Source organism: Stigmatopora nigra, chromosome 14 (genome assembly GCF_051989575.1).
Source record: "Stigmatopora nigra isolate UIUO_SnigA chromosome 14, RoL_Snig_1.1, whole genome shotgun sequence".
Classification (NCBI taxonomy): domain Eukaryota; kingdom Metazoa; phylum Chordata; class Actinopteri; order Syngnathiformes; family Syngnathidae; genus Stigmatopora; species Stigmatopora nigra.
The window spans coordinates 12,712,501-12,734,389 of NC_135521.1; the positions used below are offsets into that span (position 1 = coordinate 12,712,501).

The 21,889-nt window shown below is 37.9% G+C and overlaps 1 protein-coding gene across 5 annotated transcripts; it reads right to left on the bottom strand.

Moving 5' to 3' along the window:
* Positions 1-1,699: 1,699 nt before the first annotated feature.
* rab41 (RAB41, member RAS oncogene family) lies at positions 1,700-20,353 on the bottom strand. Of its 5 annotated transcripts, none has more exons than XM_077733096.1 (8): positions 19,988-20,353; positions 17,189-17,247; positions 15,811-15,864; positions 15,445-15,550; positions 10,847-10,958; positions 9,327-9,420; positions 6,572-6,638; positions 1,700-4,917 (listed from the first exon to the last, which is right to left on the bottom strand). In XM_077733096.1, exons 1-8 carry the CDS (start codon positions 20,064-20,066, stop codon positions 4,853-4,855), a joined length of 636 nt encoding a protein of 211 aa, XP_077589222.1. In that variant the 5' UTR covers positions 20,067-20,353; the 3' UTR covers positions 1,700-4,852. The 5 variants fall into 5 exon arrangements, 4 of the variants coding, with proteins under 4 accessions (XP_077589222.1, XP_077589219.1, XP_077589220.1 ...); XM_077733093.1 differs by lacking the exon at positions 15,445-15,550 and adding an exon at positions 11,955-12,060 and having other exon boundaries at positions 19,988-20,350; XM_077733094.1 differs by lacking the exon at positions 9,327-9,420 and adding an exon at positions 8,983-9,076 and having other exon boundaries at positions 19,988-20,350.
* Positions 20,354-21,889: the final 1,536 nt, after the last annotated feature.

The following is a 21,889-nucleotide window of genomic DNA, read 5'->3' on the forward strand; positions in this document are numbered from 1 at the left end:
ACGGGCTACCACCTACTGCTCCAGGTGGGCCTTTCCCCTCCACATCTGCGTGAACCACCACCAGGTATTTGTTCGTGACGTCCAGCTGCTCATCTGGAAACTGCAATGTCTCTGGTCTGGATGATTGGTTGTACAACAGGTGGTCTATGTGGACTGAGCGTCGGCTCACTCCATTCCACGTCATGTAGGTGACTGGTCCAAGTCTCTTTCCCACTGTTTCTCTTGTCCACCTCTCCTTTCCTCCACTGAAATTTCGGATCAGGATTGAGTCACCCTCAGATAGATGTCTCAGCTCGGTTTTATCATGGTAGTTCTGCTTTTTTTGTTTCGCTACCACCACTTTTCCGATATGCTTCTCTCTCAACAAGTACTGCTCATGGAGCTTGTTAAGCTTCGCGGCCAGCTCGATGTTCTCTTGCTGCAAGCTGGCGTTCCTTTGGTTTTGTTGCTCCATCTGAACTTCGGTGTCGTAGAGCGTGGCCTGAATGTGGGACGTCACCTCTTTTCGCTTCACCTCCAGACGGGTTCTCTGTAGGCCTTTGGCCTTGAGCGAGCGATTATGCCTCTGTAGCTCCTTGCAGAGGCTCTCCAGCTTGCTTCGTGCCAGGGAGGCCTTGCTGTGTTCTCTCCTTAGGCTGTCCATTTCCGCCACCACCTGTATCTGCTTCTTCTGCAGTGGCAGAGCGAGCGTGCGAATCCGGCGCTGAATAGCATGTACACACACGCCAATATATCTGCCGGGAGCTAGCGATATTTTGATAATAATGCACTTTTCATTGTCAATGCAATTACAAACTCACTCTTTCTCTCATGATGCTAATTTTGAGAGCGAGAGATTACCTGGTTTTTACTTTCAACTGTAAACACTCTGCTCGGCTCTGCCAGGAGCGAGCGAGCGGAAGCATGTACGTACACACACGCCAATAGATCTGCCGGGAGCGAGCAATATTTTGATATTAATGCACTTTTCCATTCTCCTGTCAATGCAATTACAAACTCACTCTTTCTCTCATGATGATAATTTGGAGAGCGAGAGATTACCTCGATCGCTTTCAACAGTAAACTCTGTCTCGCTCTCTCATAAAAAGGGAGCTAACTCAGCGACCAAACGTCCGGTCACGCTTTGGGCCATGGACACCTGTATCGGTGGCCAGCCAATCGCAGGGCACAAGAAGACGGACAGCCATGCACAATACAGACCCATACCTAGGGGCAATTTTAGTGTCCAATCAGCCTACAATGCATATTTTTGGGATGTGGGAGGAAAACGGAGTACTCAGAGAAAACCCACGCAGGCCCAGGGAGAATATGCAAATTCAACACAGGTGGATCGACCTGGATTTGAACACAGGACCCGTGCGAACCACTCATCTGCCAGGACGCCCATTCATAGATATTAGTTATTACATTTTATTATTACTAAATCAATTGTGTAGTAGACATGCACCTGCTAATGGCAGGTGTGATACTGCTGAGTGCCCATAGCGAGCAATGATGTTGCTCACACTGGTACTCAGTGTGTTCAGGGACGTAGTCTTTCTGCGCAGACAAACAAAAAATTAGAGGAAACATTGGTCTAGGCCCACGAAAAGCATCATAAGTAAGAGGAACTATTGTACTGTATTCGATGTCCAATAAATAGCGATAAATGATCTTTAAAAATAATTTTCGATGACTCTTGCAAAAGAATGGACAGCTCTTTGGTGAAATATTTTTATTGTATTCCATGTGATCGGCCAACATTTTGGCCATTAAGTCTCCTTTTTACACACCAGATAGTAGTAATATTCACACAACATTGCTAAACAGCAAAGTAGACAGCATAGTTCAAATGGACAGACACAATTCCCAAGAGCACAAAGCTGAATAGTAGGTTTTGACTAATCAAAAAACAGGTTCAAATACATTATTTTCCTTAAATTTTGGTACATATGTTAAAAGCAGCGACAGCCATGTATGACTAGTCTGTTAAATCAAGCTATGGCTAAATAAGTATGGTCCCCCGTGTGTATGTGTGCCTTTCGTGTGTGTGTGTGTGGCCTTTCCGGCTTTGACTGTAAACGGTTTTACGATAATACACCCGTCTTTTAGTTGTACAGTAGCCTTTTAGCCCAATTGGCACGTTACTAGAAATAAGTGATTTGTGGTCACTTTCTATACATTTTTGGGCAGTTTTGGTTTTGAAAGCACGAGACGTTGAATCCCTTTTGACATTTGTTTCCAGGTTCCCAGGCAATGATATAGAAAAGGATAGGGCCACTAAGGAAGACTATATTTTAAAAATTCTTCAAGTGAGGGTTCAGATTTTACTCAGAAGTCTGACAATCTCAAATGTCTTATTTAAAAAAAAACTGAGTTCTGGCATTGAAGTAAGAGTCCTAAGATTATAATCAAAATTCTGATTTCTGAGATTAATGCCAGAATTCTGGATTTGAAGTCAGAATCTTGAAAAACATTCTTTTTCTTTAGTGGCCCTAATCCTTTTACATACAAATAGTTAATTTTATCTCGCTTGATAATTAAGAGTATACTAACAAGACACTTCCTTTACAGTTTAGGGCATTCTGGGGTCACTTCCTGTACATTGTGTTGTGCTGCAAATCACCAAAGGTCTACCCATAACACTAAACGCACCCCAATGGGGCTTGATATAGAGTGCAAAACCCAAGCAGACACCCAAATTAAAAAAAAAGGCTTTTCGACATGCGCTTAAACATTTGTACTTTTGATTAAGCAAACAAATTTCTGTGTGTATGTCCGAGTTACTCAATAAATAATCACATCAAAACAACAATCCTACACGAGCAATAATAGCAATATGGCGAGGATACAGCGACAACCTCGGGTTTTTTTCAACGAGTGTTGATAAGTTAACGTCTTCCGTCCCTAGAAAACGACGACTTGATGCTGCTCACCGTCCGGTCGGCCTTCCCTTTCTCTATTTTTACAATATTTGTGGCATGAATCAGTGAACAAAACAAGCGAGGAATTTGTGTCATCTGTATAAATCCTGGATCACGTTTTTGTATTTGGCTATAGATGTCCACAAATGGACGTCTGTGTCAATGGCACTGAAATGTGTTCATTCATTGCCAGTTCTTTGTTGTGAGAACACTGGGGTGAGCATTTATTTGCATTATGAGGAATGAGTGGAAGTCCGAAATGCTTCGCTCCCATTATATTTGGTAATTTTTTATATTGTTATTACATACCGTATTTATTCGAGTATAATGCGCAAAATTTTGTACCCAAAAACTGAAGTTCAAATGCGCGTTATACATGAGGTTTTTTCATTTTTGACCAAATTCTGGTGAAAAAACTGCCCTCCGCCGGTGGAAAAAGTCCCCTCCACAGGGAGACGTAAAACATGTCTTATCCATCAGATGGGGCGCGAGAACCCGTTCTACCAGAACCCCTCAAGAAGAATCGCATCAATTGTTTGGTGAATCTGATGATGATGATGATGAATCAGACTTTGAATTAAAAAAAAAAAATATGATGATGAATTAGATTAAGGATTTAAAATTGTAAATTCCATTTGAGAATAATAGTGTCTTACATGGCAGTTTGTTTTACCGGGTTTCCGTACCACATACTGTGAATAAATGTTTTGTCATCTTGATGTGTTCAGCATTTGCCAGTTACCAGTACCAGTACAATCCTTGGTGTGAGCTGATAAAAAGTAAAAAATGTATACCAATTTTTAGTTACATATTATGGGTGCGCATTATTCTCAAATAAATATGATAATTGTTGTTTGACAACAATAGACAGCCAATCAATTTGAAGTGCATCTACTAGTTATGAACTCATTTAAACACACAGACTAAGGGTTGGTTTAAATGCTATGTGATTGGACATCTATCAATAGCAGTGAAAGAGTTAATAAGTACATTTATAAATTCACAAAATGGTATAAAAAAAAAAAAAAACAATTTCTCCATAATGTCAATGAGGCATTTACGAGTTATTTTCAGTTAATTTTGAGACATTTGCATAATATTTTCTATTGATTTAGGTTAACTTTTGGGTACCATGCTCTTTCTTTTGGTCACTTATGGATTGTTGAGGATGTTCAGGTCAGTTCCTTTCAATTTGGCATTTCGGAGTCACGTCCTGTTGAATGTGTCACTTAAGGGGGACTGTTCACTTTGGCCATTTCTTGTTCCTCTTGTGACATTTTATGGTCAGTTTATTTTGCTTTTGGTTCCTTTCTAGGTGAGTTCCTGTTATTTTGGCTCATTCTTTTTAATTTCAGACATTTCTTGTTCACTTCCTATTTACTACATTTGTGGGTTACTTCATATTGAAGGGTTCGTATTAAAGGGTTAAGACTTTTTGCTTCTTCTCCATCAATGACAGATAAAAGGAGATCCTCTCTACTCTCATAACACAACAGACGTGTTACCAAATATGCATCTCCAACAAACTCTGTTGAAAACATTAAAATAAACGTGAAAAAGAATGTTAAAAGAAAAACCTGGTAGAGCTTTTTTTTTTTTTTAAATGTGATAACAATGACAAAGAGTCACAGCTCGCACGATCACAAATTAAACGTGAAAAAGAATGTTAGAAGTTAAACCTGGTGGAGCTTCTTCCGTTTTTTTTAATATGATAACAATGACAAAGAGTCACAACTTGCACGATCACAAATTAAACGGTCGGCTAAATGTGTCTGCGCAGGAATAATCTCACATGCCATGCAAGTGGATGGAAGTGAAAAAAGCAGTTCCGTTCGAATTGGATGAGAATCACATTTGTTTCCTTGGTGGCCACTGAGAAAGGAGCTGTTACCAGTGCTGGAAGTGAGCGAGGGCTGAAGTGACCCCAGATAAAACACGCGTGTCGGAAGCTAGCACGAGCAGCTGCTCTCAGTGACGGTCATCTCTGGCTGCTTCTCCAGTTTGATGTCGATCACTGGGGGTGGGGTAAAAGTTAAAGGAATAAAAAAATGAAAAAAATGAAGTACATAATCTCAATGGCCTCCCTTTACATATTGAGGACCAAGTGGGACAGAATGAAATAAATTAAACAAAAAATAAGTATTTAGTCAACCACCAATTGTGTAAGTTCTCCTACTTGAAAAGATTAGAGAGGCCTGTAATTGTCAACATGGGTAAACCTGAACTATGAGAAACAGAATGCGGAGGGAAAAAAAACTGAAAATCACAGTTTGATTTTTAAAGAATGTATTTCCAAATTAGAGTGGATGATAAAAAATATGCTCACCTACAAACAAGCAACATTTCGGGCTTTCAAACAGGTCTAACTTCCGCTAACGAGGTCTCCACTCGTTACCTGAATTAAGAGCATCTGTTTTAACTAATTATTGGTATAAAAGTCACCTGTTCACACCCTCAGTCTCCCACCTTGGACTATCCTCTTCCATCTGCTGCTGGATAAAAACCTTTTAACCAACCGACCACAAACTGTTAGACTACATCTCTCTGTCTTTCTCGCTGCATCTCCCTGGATTAAAGTAATCTATGAGCATCGAGCATGTAGTTTGCATTTTTGTGTTAATGAGTGTACAATTAAGTGCAAAGCAAGCCGGTGCAATGAGGCGTAGTGAGAAGAAAAATATGACAGTCGATATTAAGCATGAAATACTAGAAAAACAAGTCTTTTAAGTGTGTGCACATAGTAATCCAAGTTCATTTGAATTGTTACATTTGTAGTTTCAGTTATTTTACATAGTGTCAATTAAGTGTAGCGAAACGAACGTCTCCGTCAAGTCTCACTCCTGCTCCGCCGCACACTGTCTATCTTCAGTTATTTTACATAGTGTCAATTAAGTGTAGCGAAACGAACGTCTCCGTCAAGTCTCACTCCTGCTCCGCCGCACACTGTCTATCTCGAAGGTAAGAACTCCATAAAGTGCCGTACAGAATAATGGTACATTTTATTGCAGATCATAACCACTAGATAGGTTTTTTTTTTTTACTTTTGAGTGTTGGTGGTGAATTAGAAAAAAATAAAAACATGTTTTTCCATTGTTCTATCCTATTTTAGGTGTTTTTTCAGTGGGTGGGAGCGGATTAATTTGTATTTAGTTATTATATATGGGAAATGTTGATTTGGGATACAAGTACATTGACATAGGAGCTCAATCCTGGAACACATTAAACTCGTACCTCAAGGTATTATAGTAGTTTAAATCGCTTTAAATGTTACTGGTGATGGACTTGACGTCTATGGGCATCAAATATCCTCATTCCATCATTAAAGACGTTTGAAACAGTGAAAATTTTTCCGGAAAATAATTTGGACTTGCCTAAGAATGCACAATGAAAGGGAAAATATATATAAGTTGCATGGGAGCATTAGGTGCAATGTTTGGGGGAATTTTTTTTTTTTTTTTAACAAACATCATACATTAAAGTAATAGTAACTTAAGGAACAGCAGGCAATATAAGCACCCGTTAATGCATGCTTCTCAATAATTTTCCTACATAGTGCTACTTCCACGACTGTGGGTACGCTATTTGGAAAAATAAAATAAAAACCAATTATTTAACATACAAGTTTGGGAAGCATTTTGTATTGATGGTGGTAAATTTTAAAAGGATACTGTCTTCTTTACTCTTCTCCGCTGCACTGTCCATTCCTGGCAATGCGGCCGCAACACGACGGAAAAGCTGCAAAGAGAAAAACACGAATGACTCCATACCACATCGACATGCAGACAAATCCACTGTCTGTTTTAACTTGGAAGATACAGATGTGAAATTTCTACTTTTCCATCGATTAATCAGTAAAACGGAGTACTGTATTCAACTGTACTATAAGGAGCAAATCAAAGACTTTTGCAAGATTGCTAATAAACGGGCAGTGCGTAGTATAACCAGGTGCGCCTTAAATTTGGAGCAATATTGGTTAATCAATATCTGAAATTCCCTTTTGCATAACTGAATCCAGCTCGATTTAATAGATGCATAACACAACAGATTAGAGAGGTCTGTAATTGGCGACATGAGTAAATCTCAACCATGAGAGACAGAATGTGGAAGAAAAAAAGAGAAAATCACATTGTTTGATTTTTAAAGAATCTAGCATGCAGCCCCAGATCGAGGGAGATTATTAGTGGTCTTGTATGTATTCCATTTTCTAATAATAGCTCCTACAGTGGATTTCTTTAAACCAAGCGCTTTATCTATTGCGGATTCAGACTTCCCGGCCTAGTGCAGGTCTACAATTTTGTCTCTGGTGTCCTTCGACAGCTCTTTGGTCCTGGCCATAGTGAAGTTTGGAGTGTGAGAGACTGAGGTTGTGGACTCTTTTATACCGACATTGAGTTAAAACAAATGCTATTAAAACAGGTAACAAGTGGAGACCTCATTAGAAGTTAGACCTCTTTGACAGCCAGAAATCATGCTTGTCTATATGTGACTAAATACTTATTTTCCACTCTAATTTAGAAATAAATTCTTTAAAACTCAAACAACATGATTTTCAGTTTTTTTTCCCCACATTCTGTCTCTCATGGTTGAGGTTTACCCATGTTGACAATTACAGGCCTCTCTAATCTTTTCAAGTAGGAGACCTTGCAAAATTGGGGGTGGACTAAATACTTATTTGCCTCACTGTATATATAAAACACATTTTAAGATTGGACATAAGTATTTAAAGGTGCGTTTTAATCCGGTATATACTCGCATATAAGTCGTCCCCACGTATAACCGCACCCTTAAAATTGTTTAATTTTACAATTTCTTATGTGTAAGCCGCCCCCTGATTCTTGTTTTTAATTGGTAGTAAAAATGTCACTTTGAAGGGAAAATCATCACATGTTGAATTTCTGAGATACTGAATAAAAAGCACACTATTAGGGTCAATCTCATTAGGAAGTTAATATAACTGTCTTTGAAAATGCAAAATATCAAATTATTCAATTGGAAAAAGAAATAAGTCTCTCTTGATGAGAACCTGATCCTTAATGACAGAAATTACAATTTCACAATGTTTTAAATTTCCGATGTTTTCCGTTGTGTTTTCATTAAAAGGCAGGTAAGCATATTGTTTATTTTTCTTCAGGAACCTAAGTGGGTCCTTAAGTTTCATGTTATGTTGTTTAGGCACTTAGGCGGACAGCGTGGGGTCCTATAGTTGTAGTTCTTTTGCATAGAATACCGCAAATATTTTCAGCTGCGTTTTGAACGTTCGTCTAAACCAGGGGTAGGGAACGGCTCAAGAGCCATATGTGGCTCATTCCATAGGTGCATATGACTCTCCACTAATCTGTGAGGTAAAATATGGAAATCACTAGTAAGCGAGCCGAGTCCCAAATGCACCAATAGGAGCGTCACGTTGACACTGTGGCGTTGAGACTAGCTCTAGCAGCACTTTAATCATAATTTAGTTTTTGTTACTTTTGTGAATGCATCATTTCAGTAATACTGATCAAGTACCAACAGCATACCAATGGTGTCAAAATAACTTTTTGTGATTAAAAAGTGGTGAAATGACCAAAAAAAGAAAAGAAGAAATTGCACATTTTAATATATATTTACTTTTAAATTCTGAGAATGGCTTTTTAGAAATAACATTAGAAAATAAGAATAGTTTATGGCTCTCTCTTTCAAAAAGGTTCCCGACCCCTGGTCTAAAGGTTGACTGAAACACGTTCGCGGAGAAGAATTGCAGTTAAATTGAATACGAGTTTGTCCGTATGCTCAGCTCCGCTCAATGTCGATCACATTGAAAATAGTTCCTCTCTGCTTGATTTAAAAAAAAATACCGTATTTTCACGAATATACGGTGCATCGCATTTTAAGCCGCAGTGTCAGTAACGAGTGCTATTTCTGGATTTGACGCACACAAAGGACGCATATATATCAGCAAAAAAAATCTGCGATATAGTGAGACCGCGAAAGTTGAAGCCATGATATTTGAGGGATTAATGTACATTACAAGAGGAAGTAGTGAAAAGATGAGTACAAGAGGAAAATGTAAAGTTCTGCATTGTTTGTGGCAAGTTTCTACCTGTTTCACATTGTAGCCAGTCTTTGCGCTGGTTTCAATGAACATGACATTGAGCTCCTTAGCTCTCTGCTCGCCCTCCTCAGTGGTGATCTGCCTGCTCGGACGGACCGAACAGTATGTGGGAGGAGAGACGTTGTGAAGAGGACAAGCCCGAAAGGAGAAGAAAGGAGAGACAAGAAGGCAGCTGAGTCTCGGTTTGAAATACAAGAGAGGTTAGTTTGGTTAAAAGACAAAAACAAAGCCAGGAGGGGAAAATGAGTCGTTGCCTCGATTAAACCGTTAAGTCATGACAGAGGCCTACATATCGCAAAATGTCCCCTTCGCCTAGCCTGGCCACCACCAACCTGTTTGACGTTATAGCCAGCCTTGGCACTGGTCTCAATATACATCACATTGAGCTCTCGAGCTTTCCTCTCTGCCGCCTCGACAGAAACTTGTCTGCCAACGTCCCAGGTGAAGTGGGGGAGGGGTGGAGTAAGGTGGGGAGAAGACGAGGCGGAAAATCCCCAAAAACACACAACACATGGAAACACACAAAAATGAAATGAAATCAAAACGAGTGAATGAAATAAAGGGCAAATAACGAAAAGGAAATGACAGTGAAATAACAGGAGTTCCTTAACATAGCAAAATTAGTTGCCAATCTCAGAAAAATGCAAGCTTCCATGAAAGCTTCATTCATTAGTTCAAAGTTCCACTTTTGTAAAATAGGGCTGAAAAATCACATTAGGTGACTCATACGAGAAATGATCGCTAAAACAATGGCTCATTGTTCATTTATATCTCCGCAGGTAATTCCCAATGAAGGAAGATAATATTTAATTTTGCTCATTTCAAAGCCATTTTAAAAATAGTTAATAATTATGAACTAAAATCTGAAATCAGTAAGGATACTAACATTATTTCTGGCATACCTCATTGGAGTCTAACAAAAATGTAGTTTGATTGGTTGAGTTTTACATCTCAGTGCATTGTGCGGTACCGAGTCTACGGCCAGAAAGCACGCTGTATGACCCTCATCATCTCATCTCATTTTCGGAACCGCTTTATTCTCATAAGGGTCTTATAGCAGTAAACAGGTGGGATTTTGAAAGACAACCAACCAAAGGGTCAACAAATGATGTTGCCATCAGAAAACATGGTTGATTTAATGGTTTATGACTCCAGATTCTCTCCAGTTTATTTACTTGATGCATGTAGAGAATACCATGTTGTTCATGTAGCATCAGCCAGAGAGACATTTTCTTTATTGCGACATCTTGAAAACATTAAACAGTTAGATATATATCTTAGTTTCTACTGCTTCAAATTGGTACAGAATATACGAGGATTCAAACAGCCAAATGGCACTCCTATGCTTTGTTTAGATTTCAGACACAATTTCTTTAGATAAAGGTCAACAACCTGGCATATTTTCCCATTTTATCCATCAAAACAGACCACAATTTGCATAGAATAATTGCATTTTTTTTCTTTGCATTTATCAACTAAATGAGGTGGAGACAATGTGAAGTCATAATCAATGAAATCACCTGCACTTACTGAAGACAACACATTTTGGGAACACTTTGTAGGCTGTCTCTCACGAGCCCATACCCCCACGCCAAAACAGGGCCGAAATATTTGGGAAAGAAAAGGCTTTCAAACCAAAAACTTCAGTTTTCAGTTTAGAAAATATTTTTTTGGTTTAGATATTTGTGCATAGAGTTCACTGTATTAAAAAAACAAAAACAAAAAAAAATGTACAAAAAATGACTGTTTTACTAAAAGAGGCAACTTATAACACAAAAAATGAATGGGGTTCAATGCTGAAGTACAACAGAACCTTGTGAGATGAAGATTGTAGCATTAACAGATTGCATACCTTTTATCGGCTAGGTCTGTTTTGTTCCCAACAAGCATGATAATGACGTCACTTCCTCTCTCCGTTCGAACGTCGTCAATCCACTTGGAGGTTTGTTGGAAGGAGTTGAGATCTGGGAAAAAAAATCTCAGAAAAGTCAGCGCCTAACATACGAGCTGAGCTGCAAGTAGATGCCCACATTTCAGATTAGGTTAAAGTATCAAGAGTGAGAAATTGGAAGCTTGTTCTCCCTTAATTTTTTGTGGGGAACATAATCACAATTTGCTGTTATAATCGGAGAAAATGTCTTTAAATCGCTTCAAAAACACATTTTAGGCAGCACATTTGTCCTAAATGATTTTTTGTTTCCATATGGATCTGCTCAAATAGTTTATGCATACGAGCTATTACTTTGTGTGAACGATCTAGTAATTTGTGTGTACGAGTTTATACTTTCTGCGCAGGACCAAATGCTTTGTGAGTATGAATTATAAAATCCTGTGGACAAAGTTACTACTTTATGAGCACAGAATCATCACAGAAAGCTCACCAAGTACTAGTCCTGACACCGTACGGCACACGAGAATAAGCACACATTTCTTTGTTCCAGTTAAAAATACAAATGCAAATAACTAGAAATCTTAAAACCTTATTGAATAACTGTTTAATGCTAAAAAATATAATGGAGGAGAATAAAATGAGAAAGCAAAATACCAAAAGGCAATCGCTGGTGGATTTGCAGGTCAAGTGGCGTAGTTTGTGATTCTCTAAAAGTGTGCTGTATGGGTTTACTCTCCTGTCCTGACGGTGTCAGATCCACTTAGAAAGTTCTCTTTACTGCTTTTGTACACATCAGGTAAATACTTAATGTGTACAAGCAAATACTTGCACACAAACAATCAACCGGTTCACATATAGGTGTTTACGAACTACAATTGTTTTTATGCTGAAAGGGTAGATTTAAATGTAGTTTTTAAAATTGGATTGAGTATTTCTTTGTCTATTGATATGGAGTGGAAAATTGACAAGTAGTGTCGCATATGGGCTCTTAATCCTTGAATTCGATGTTTTGGCTCCCTGATGCAGAAAACTGAATTCAGCCAACATTATTATACTGTATCTGACTCACTGGTGATGTCATATACAACCACAGCAATGGTAGAGTCGCGGATGTAGCTGGGAATTAGGCTACGAAAGCGTTCCTGTCCAGCCGTGTCCCAAAGCTGCAGTCGGACCTGCAATTTGTAACGGAGAGTGTACATAAAGAGAAGAGAAAAGCAGAAAGCAGAGCTTGAAATAGAAGACTAACTGCAAGCCAAGCTTTTTTGAATGATAGAAATAGGGAATGAATGGTTGAAATAATGAAGTAGAGGTGAGCAGCAGAATGTAACGAAAGGAAAAAAGAGTGGCCCTGATTTATTTTATCATAGCCCATTTAGATCATCACGGCCCACAAGAAGACATTGGAAGAAATGTCAGGGGATTAATTATGTCCACCTCTATTTGTTTATTACAGCTGCTAATCAGCCAAAGTGTGGACCCTTCCTCAGCACTCTCTGAATGCGAAGTTCAGTAGGGTTGTCAAAAATATTCACTGATATTAATGAATCCAGTGTTATAATTGAATATTCATACTTTTACGGCACATAATAACATACATACTTCAAAGAATCATTTTGAAAGTTGACTAATCACGGATCTGTTTTGACATTAAACAACAATAAATTTTGCATTGTACACAATACAATTCGCATATAGATTGGTTATTAGTGTTCAATTACTAAAAACACGCAAGAAAGTTTGTAACTGTCATCCCTGACCACTTTGCGGCTTCAGTACATTAATACCTTGACTTAGGAGTGTAATTCAAATTTTTGCCTTGAGATACAAGACAAATTTGAGATACGAGCATACCAGATGGTTGCCGATGCGGCCATCCGGGTGGCCGAGTAAGCGAGAAGCTGCTTATTAGAACAGCATCGCTCTCCCTTTCTCGCTGCATCTCTCTCGCATAAAGATATCTACGAGCACCGAGCCATACAGGTTACATTTTTGTACGAGAGATAGCGTGACCGAGCCGATAATCTGCGAAAAATCCAGCGTACTCTACATGGATTTAAAAGCAAAGCAAGCAATTGAAAAAGACACCGACGAAACCCTTCAAAGCGAGTCGTGGCTGGTTAATTTTTAAAACAGCAAAAACTCTTGAGAGATGAAGAAGCCTGGAAGTTGATTCAAACGCCGTGGTGGAATACATTAACATCTTTGCCTCGTTTTTTGCGGAGGAAGGTTTAAATTTAGAGTAACATAAGATTTAAACTTATTTTTGTGTGTACAGTGGTACTTCGAGATACAAGCTTAATTTGTTCCGGAACTAAGCTCGTATGTCAATATTCTCGTAGCTCGAACGAACGTTTCCCATTAAAATGAACTATAAACTAATTAATTCGTTCCAACCCTCTGAAAAAAACAACATAAACAAATTTAAATGAACTTGGATTATGATACAGTCACACTCAAAAGTAAGGTTAATCGGAACTAACACTTAACTTAATTCAAATTTTGTTTGACCGTTTGATACCTTTTTTCTTTGGGTTGGCTCTTTTTGCCCCACCTCCACACTGACTTTCACATGCAACCTAGATGTTTGCTTTTGTAGTCCCTTCAAAATATTCCCAAAATTGCCTTGATATTGAGCTCTCGAGCTTTACTCTCTGCCGCCTCGACAGAAACTTGCCTGCCACCGTCCCAGGTCAGGTGGGGGAGAGGTGGAGTAAGTTGAGGAGAAGACGAGGTGGAAAATCCCCAAAAACACACAACACATGGAAACACACAAAAATGAAGTGAAGTCAAAACGACTGAATGAAATAAAGGGCAAATAACGAAAAGGAAATGACAGTCAAATAACGGGTGTAAAACATTCCCAAATTGATGCATACAATATACGATAGGATAGCGCACAACCACTTGCCAACGAGAAGTATCATATATAACTCTCGTATTAGCGATCGCCTCGCAATGACTAACGGTAAAAAAAAATAATTAAAAAAAACACTGAAAAAATGCAACGTTCCGCTTAAGTGCTCGCAGAGACATTCCAAAGAGAGAGTTGCGACCAGAGACATTACATGAGGAATTGCGGGGAGCGAGACAGTGCCCATAATGTTCTTATGAGCAGCATCTCGCATCTACTGTCTGCTCGTATATGATTATTGATTAGTCTTTTCATATGCTTATAACTAGTATTTAATAAATAAACTTCTTGGTAATTGTACTTTTGTTGTAGTGTTTTTTGTGTAGGCGTGAACAAATGTAGTATGGTAGTAATACTAGGGGTGAATTATTGTTAAGGTCTAAACAGGATCTAATTGTGGTGCCAACAGCTTCGGTTAATATATGCAACCATTCAAATCTGCTTGCAAAGGCTTTCCTTTGATGTTGAACAGCTTAATTTCGGTGCCCTTTATTGATAATCATGCCCTCCCGCTAACCTCTGTGACGATACCCACAAGGAGGTTGGCTGCTTGAACAAAGTAGATCACAGGAGATTGTCTACTTGAAAAGTAGATCTTGAAGCAAAAAGGTGTGAGCACTCCTGCTTTAGCCACTAAACTATTTAATTTTCCTATCAATGTCCCCAAAGCAAGCAGACCTGGGCGACAAAACATCAATTTTTGTTAAATTGGTCTTGTCAATAATAATAAAAACTTTTGATAAATTTAAACTGCAATTATACCACTAATAACGTAAGCGCTGATGAAACATAAATGCTAGTTCCAGACCATGTTCAATAGATGAAGAAGATGGTAAGGAAAAGAATGGTTAACACTAGAGCAGCTAAAAGAAAAGACCAAAATGAGATTCAGGGCATCACCGAGCCGACACACTAAAAGATCCAAGTGAAGTGTCCGCCATTTTCTTCTTTTTTTTAATACCTCAAATACATGTGCACAAACAGCAGCCTTATTGAAAATTGTCCACACTTGAGGAGAGCCTGTAATTATTTTCTTACTTGATAACAGTTTCCCCATTTTCTGCAGATGTTAAACTTTTTTTTTCAAATGGTAAACTTATATCGTTTCTTAGTGAGGTTGAAAATAGTCTGCTAGCCAACTGTGGTGATGTGTTCAGTTGATTATTTGATTTAATTCATATTACACAGCACATTTTATTTAAAGGCAAATTTATACAAATAAAGATGACTGTCAATATTTCTGCAGGTTTCATGAGTTTTTTGTTTTTGTAGATTAAGGGGGGCGTTGTCTTTACTTTATTGAACATCTTTTTAAATCACCATATTTTATATTATTTTTCATTCAAAATAAGGTAATGTAGTTACTTTCATAATTAAATAATGAGGAAAGTGATGTATTTACGTATTCACAGAAGTTTGAAATTTGAAAGAAAAAAGGAGTGATCGTTATTGTGATAATTACAGATAGACTGGTCAAATATTTTTGTCATATCACCCAGGCCTCAAAAACAAGTATGATTTAGGAATTTTTAAAACTCTGAAGAATTTATTTTGAGAAATTTTGTCGACCAGTGTAATTGGTTAACTTGATATCGGCTGCACTAACGTACAAGCAAGGGCAAGAAGGTGAGGCTGTGATACCTACTGGCTATGTCATAAACCACAACTGCAGCGGCCGAGTCTCGGATGTAACTCGGAATGAGGCTGCGGAAACGTTCCTGTCCCGCCGTGTCCCAGAGTTGCAGCCGAATCTTTGGCCGCCCGCCACAAAAATGCCCATATTTCGTGACCCCCAGACAGAGAATGGAAGGAGAACAAAAAAAAAGGAACTGATAATATGATCACATTTGACAATATGAATGAGATGTGAGCATGGGGTTAAACATGTCAACATGAGGATGATGATATGCAAAAGGTTGGGTGTTTTGTAATAAGTCAAAGCATGCTCAGATAAAAAATAGTATAATAAAATAGTAAAATAAAATTAGTAAAAATGGTGGGAAGGGCTTACCGTGCGATCTTCGAGGTACATGGTTTTTGACAAAAAGTCAATGCCAATCGTTGCCTGCAAAACAATCACTGCGTCAAAACATTGGTATGACTGAAAAATTAAGCATTTGAATTCCCATAGTTTCATGCTATTTTTACTCTTTGTTTTAGTATTTTGTTGCAGAGAGCAATTCTGAATGTAATTGTTGTACTGATAGTTAACCTTTTTCACAGCTCTACAATATCATTCAACATCAATACAATTGGAACATATTTTTTCAATTTGGATATACTTATGTATAACAATTACTGACTTTTGAGGGGTCCAAACTAAAATTTGGTGGTTGGATAAATACTTAATCGTCCCACTGTAAAAGAAATTTTGGAGAAATGTCAGGAACTTCCTGTCTTTGTCGAAAAAACATCCCGAAAAGGTATTCGCGAGTCGTGTGGTCTCCCATTATGACAATGTTTGTTTGTTGCACTATAGAAACAATATTAAAAGTCGTCAAAGGCAATTGTCTTTGGATTTTTTTTTTCAAAATGTCTGTAAACCAGCACTGCAGAAGGGGAAGTTAAATCAAACCAGGTAAAAACCAATAGCGACTAATACAACTACATTCCAAAGAAATCATAAAACTTTAATGTTTGTTGTTTATGAATGTTATTATGGTCTTTGTTGGAATTCTTAATGCTGTGTTTATTAGATGTAATGTGTTTGAGTTGTCTCTATGTTGCCTACTGTCAGCTTCCTCTTGTTCCTGTGTTTCAACACGGGTAGATTTTGTATAGTCTTGTTATTTTAAGACATTAATAAATATTTTTATGATAATTTTCTGTTATTTGTGTGTTTCTCACATCTTTCTTACAAAGTTTGGGCATTTTGACCAATTTTAAAAGGTTTAATTAGTTGTTAGTTGTGTGAGGACTGTGGAACCAATTAGAGAGTTTAAATATAAAGTATTGCTCTAATTGCGATATTTTCAACTTTTTTTTATTCTTACACAAATACTTTCAAAACTCTTTTTTTCCAATCAGAATCTGATCCAATTTAAAATATTTTTTTTAAATCTGAGCCTCATTAAATGATTAAAAAATTGTATTTGTATAGATTCAAAAATTCACAAGATACTCAGGTCCAAAGAGGAACTCTCTAACCGTGCTTTTTAAGCATCTAGGCATTTATGTATAAATAATGGCACTTAAAGACACAAAAAGAAGTTATTGCCACCATCGCATTGCGACAAATACATTTTCCTGAAAACCAGTCCACGGTGTTAAAATTATGAGAACACGAGAAGACCAGATTTGAAATGACTTAATTTCATCTTCCAATTTCATTTGGAACTTGTTTTCTCCAATAAGAAAATGTGTTTTAAAATCATTCTGTGTCTCTTTACCTGATAGGTGTTGTCAAAACTGTCATACATAAACCTGGTGATGAGTGATGTCTTTCCCACTGTAACAAAGACAATGTAGTTTAAGTATGGCAGGACTGAAGAGATTTGAAGACAATTTGAGTCGCAAATTGATATCAAATCTTCCGGTCAAAGTGTGAAATTAGAAAGGACAGGAGGGGAGATGCTTTTGGGAACTTTTTTCCAAATGAGCTCAACGGAGCATCTCCATTTACTTCTGAATTATAACTTGCCTCTGAAAATCTGTTACGACTACAAATGTCCCTGATGCGAATAATAAGTGCGAAAGTAATTTCTTTGAGAGCATTAAAGTTTCAAATTTCAAAGACAAAAGATGTTATTATTGTGTGTGTATACGTGTATACGTGTATGTATGTGTGTGTGTGTATGTGTATATATGTATATATATATATATATATATATATATATATATATATATATATATATATATATATATATATATATATATATATATATATATATATATATATATATATATATATATATATATATATATATATATATATATATATATATATATATATATATATATATATATATATATATATATTTGTAATTTTTATTTTTTATTTTTTAATATCATGATAAAATAAATCAGTCGACCGGGTACGCCATCCTCTACAGCTCTCACAACTACGGCAAGCAGCCCCCGACTCTACTATTTTCCCCCTAGAAAAAGTACTGCGCAGTGACTGCTGGGATATATAGTTCTTTTGTCAAGTATAACGGCGAACACACTAATTTGGTGCTCGCCGTCATTTCAAAGAAAAGTTGCGAGCGCCATGGGAAAATTATAAAGTTGTTTTCATCAAAGTTGTTTTAACAAGAATGAAATAATTCTCTTAAATTATTACAAAAACTATATTTTTCACACTGATCTAACTTCATTAAATTTGATGTCGCAGACCGTGAACAGCTTTCAGTTGGGCTGATGTTAAAATACAGTGTTCCCTCGCTACTTCGCGCTTCAGCTATCGTGGATTCAGAGCTTCGCGGATTTTTTTTAGGAAAAAAAAATTAAAGATATTAAGTTAAAATTAGAAATTACATCAATTTACAAGAGGTGGAAACAAAATATTCAATAAGAATTAGTAATTGCATCAAAAAATGGCCAAAGAAATGGTCAATAACATGGTGCGAGTACAGGAATCACATTGATAACGTCATGGCTGTTTACAGGCGCATCTTCACCGCCCAAAAAAAACAATGTTCACAACTCCCAATAACGATGTTTCTTACGTGCACGTGTTATACGTTTCCTTAAGCATTTTTGATGGGGCACGCTTACTTCGCGGAAATGCAGCTATTGCGGGGGGTCCCGGTCCCCATTAACCGCGATAAGCGAGGGAACACTGTAGTTAATACCCCTGAAACCGAATAACTTCCGTATCACGTAGCGTAAAACAGGAAAACAACTTAAATCTCCCAATGTTACACAAGTTATTTTCCTCCCAATATTACTTCAACCACATAACATTACGAGAAGAGCCGTTTTGCGCTCACACAAACTTAACATCGACAAAAGCTGAACCCCGAAAAACAAAAACAAAAATCAGTTTTACTTTACATTAAAAAAGGAAACAAAATGACTTTAATTTTATAATTTTAACATTTGAAAACATTACATTACCATCTACTATTTCATATTCCAATTCTAATCTCGTAATTGTCCAATTTTAATCTCTTAATATTTATAACGATGTATGACTTCTTGTAATTTCCCACAGTACACCTGAGCATCGCTCACGGCACACTGGTTGGGAAACACTGTCCTAGGAGACAAACAAGAGATTTTTGCTTTTTTTTTTAAAGAAAAAATAAGTTCTTTGTTTGAATTCCATAGAATCTGCTTCACAAGATCAGTGTTTTTATCCGCTTCCCTAAAATTTAAGTACTACATAGACCTTGTGCTAAATTTCAATGATGTGGAATAAATGCGTGACTATCCACTGTTGTGAACTGGCTAGCCCACACGCTGAGCTGGCAATATGGGTGGAGCCACAAAAACAATGTCAAAAAATCGTCTATTAATTCTTAAGTATCCAGACAGTTGATCATTTGCAGTTCAGAAACACAGTCTTTAAAAAATATATTACAATATATATTATATAAATTTTTACAAAATATTGCCACAAAGTGCAGTTACATATCGTCGAGGAAGACCGAATAGCCAGCTGGTTCTAGCTTTTACTAGCCGACGTGGTTAACAACGACCAGCCGGGATTTTAAAAATAAACATTATTTTAACACGACACATTATCCCACAGTCTCACGACAAAATAGAAATTGTAAATTGCCCATATTAACTGTAGATAAACGACAACGTACGTGAGCGTGAACAGCTACTAAACTAACCATTCATTTTCATTGACATATAGGAAGAAATGAGTATTTTAAACAAACACCACAGTGTGCAATGTCCTGTTTATATGCAAGTAAAAAGTCTAAAGTAATACCACCATCATTAATGTACCATCGATGTTAAGCTTTTGTCCCGAACGATGACAAACGACTAGTTAGCTTTGACAGCGTCCGATGACATCATCCCATCATTCCAACTAGAAGAAAAGTTCATTAGTGTCTTCACATTAACCTTCAACCCAAATAAATATGGCATTATTCTCACGTATGACAACTTATTTGTTTTCCTTCGTATGTTTTAGATTGCTAACTAGCCGCAAGCTAACCGGTCGAGCTAGTTAGCATGGTGCTAACACGTCTCTACACCCCAACCAGATAGTAAAGGGCGTCCAAACTCACCGCTCTGTTCGCCCAGGAACACCAGCTTAAACTTGCGTAGAGGGTTGCCAAACTCTCCGCCACTGGTGGTGGTCGACATTTTGGCCCGAACAAAATAGGGAGAGAAGCGTAGATATTCGTGTAGTGATGCGATGTCTAGACTGGAGAGAGGAGAGCAGTCACAGTACAGCGGTGTATCATCTTCCCCCCACGAGCATTAAAAGCCTCTACTTCTGTTTTTTTTTAAACTCCTTCATACGAAGAGAAATTAATCAGCGCAATCGCGAGACGTCGGAGAAGAATAAATATGGGGGTGCAACAGTCTCTTAATGAACACACACGCGCACACACATCGAAAACAGACATAGTACAGGGATGCCTTGAGATACGAGCTTAATGCATTGCGGCACCGCGCTCGTGTGTCAATGTACTCGTACCTCAAATCCAATTTCCCATATAAAATAATTAAATACAAATTAATGCGTTTCCAATTAAGAGAAATGTTTCTTATAATCACATTCTTTCATTGCTTTAAAATAATAATAATAATAATAATCGGACATAGGCTTGTCATCATCATTGACTAGACAAAAGCCTAACTGTCGTCATCCCCAGCTGCGTATGACGAAATTGGTAGTGCTTCTCCACAAGGTGCGCTTTCCTGGTAGGAGGCCCAAATAAGTTATAATTTCAGACTCCTTGGCATTCTGACGTGATGGATACATCACATCACCCCCCGAGTCCAACCAAATCCCCGCGACTGCAGAAAAAGTCCTAATGGCTGTGGGAAAAAAAGCTGTCCTTAAGCCTATTTGTCCGTACTATGTGAGACCTGTAACGTCTGCCAGAGGGCAGCAGCTGGAAGAGGTTGTGACAAGGGTCGTATGGGTCCCCGACAATGTTCCCGGCTCATGAATGCCCCTGCATCGTTTCAGCGTTGCATGGAGGAATGTCTGGAAGGACTCCGGGGTAACATCTGCATCCCTTACTTGGATGATATGCTGGTTTTCAGTAAGACCTTTGAAGGGCACGTAGACAATGTGAGGCAAGTACTTAGGCACCTCAGAGAGTATGGCATTAAACTAAAATCCAGCAAGTGTGATCTCTTCAAAGCTAAGGTTTAATACTTCTGCAGAAACTATACTGCCCAGGGCAGCAGGGTGGATCTTGAAGATTTTGTAGCTGTTCGATCACTGAAAGACATCAAACAACACATTGTTGGTCAACCCAGAAAGATGCTTAGTCTTCTGACTTATTGCAGACAATATATCATAGACTTTTCCAGAAGAGTGAGTTGTCTGTGACCTTCTGAAAACGGACCAGAAAATGTCCCAAACTAAACAAAACAAAGACAAAGAAACCAAGACATGTCGTTCCCTCAAACAAGCTGATCATATGGACTGACCAGCACCAGCAGGCACTTAGGCAACTGATAAATAAATTACATCATTTTACAAGAGGTGGAAACAAAATATTCAATAAGAATTAGTAATTGCATCAAAAAAAAGGCCGAAGAAATGGTCAATAACATGGTGAGAGTTCAGGAATCGCATTGATGACGTCATGGCTGTTTACAGGCGCATCTTCACCGCCCAAAAAAACAATGTTCACAACTCCCAATAACGATGTTTCTTACGTGCAAAAAAACTGCAGAAGATCCTCCATCCGGACTACTATGATGTTTTTGCTTGGTAGTGCTTTTGTGCACGTGTTATACGTTTCTTTAAGCATTTTTGATGGGGCACGCCTACTTCGCGGAAATGCAGCTATTGCGGGGGGTCCCGGTCCCCATTAACCGCGATCAGCGAGGGAACACTGTCATATATATAAACACTTTAATTTTTCACACTCACACAGTTTAGAAAGAAAGAAATTACAATGGACCCTTGCTGACCCACAGAACTAGTAAAAACAACCTAAACC

Coding starts and splice junctions, on each gene's coding strand:
- rab41 (XM_077733096.1), bottom strand. CDS start 20,066: ATGTCGACCACCACCAGTGGCGGAGAGTTTGGCAACCCTCTACGCAAG. Junction 15,865..17,188: donor GTTTTGACAACACCTATCAG/GTAAAGAGACAC, acceptor ATTGTTTTGCAG/GCAACGATTGGCATTGACTT. Junction 15,551..15,810: donor TGTACCTCGAAGATCGCACG/GTAAGCCCTTCC, acceptor GGGCGGCCAAAG/ATTCGGCTGCAACTCTGGGA.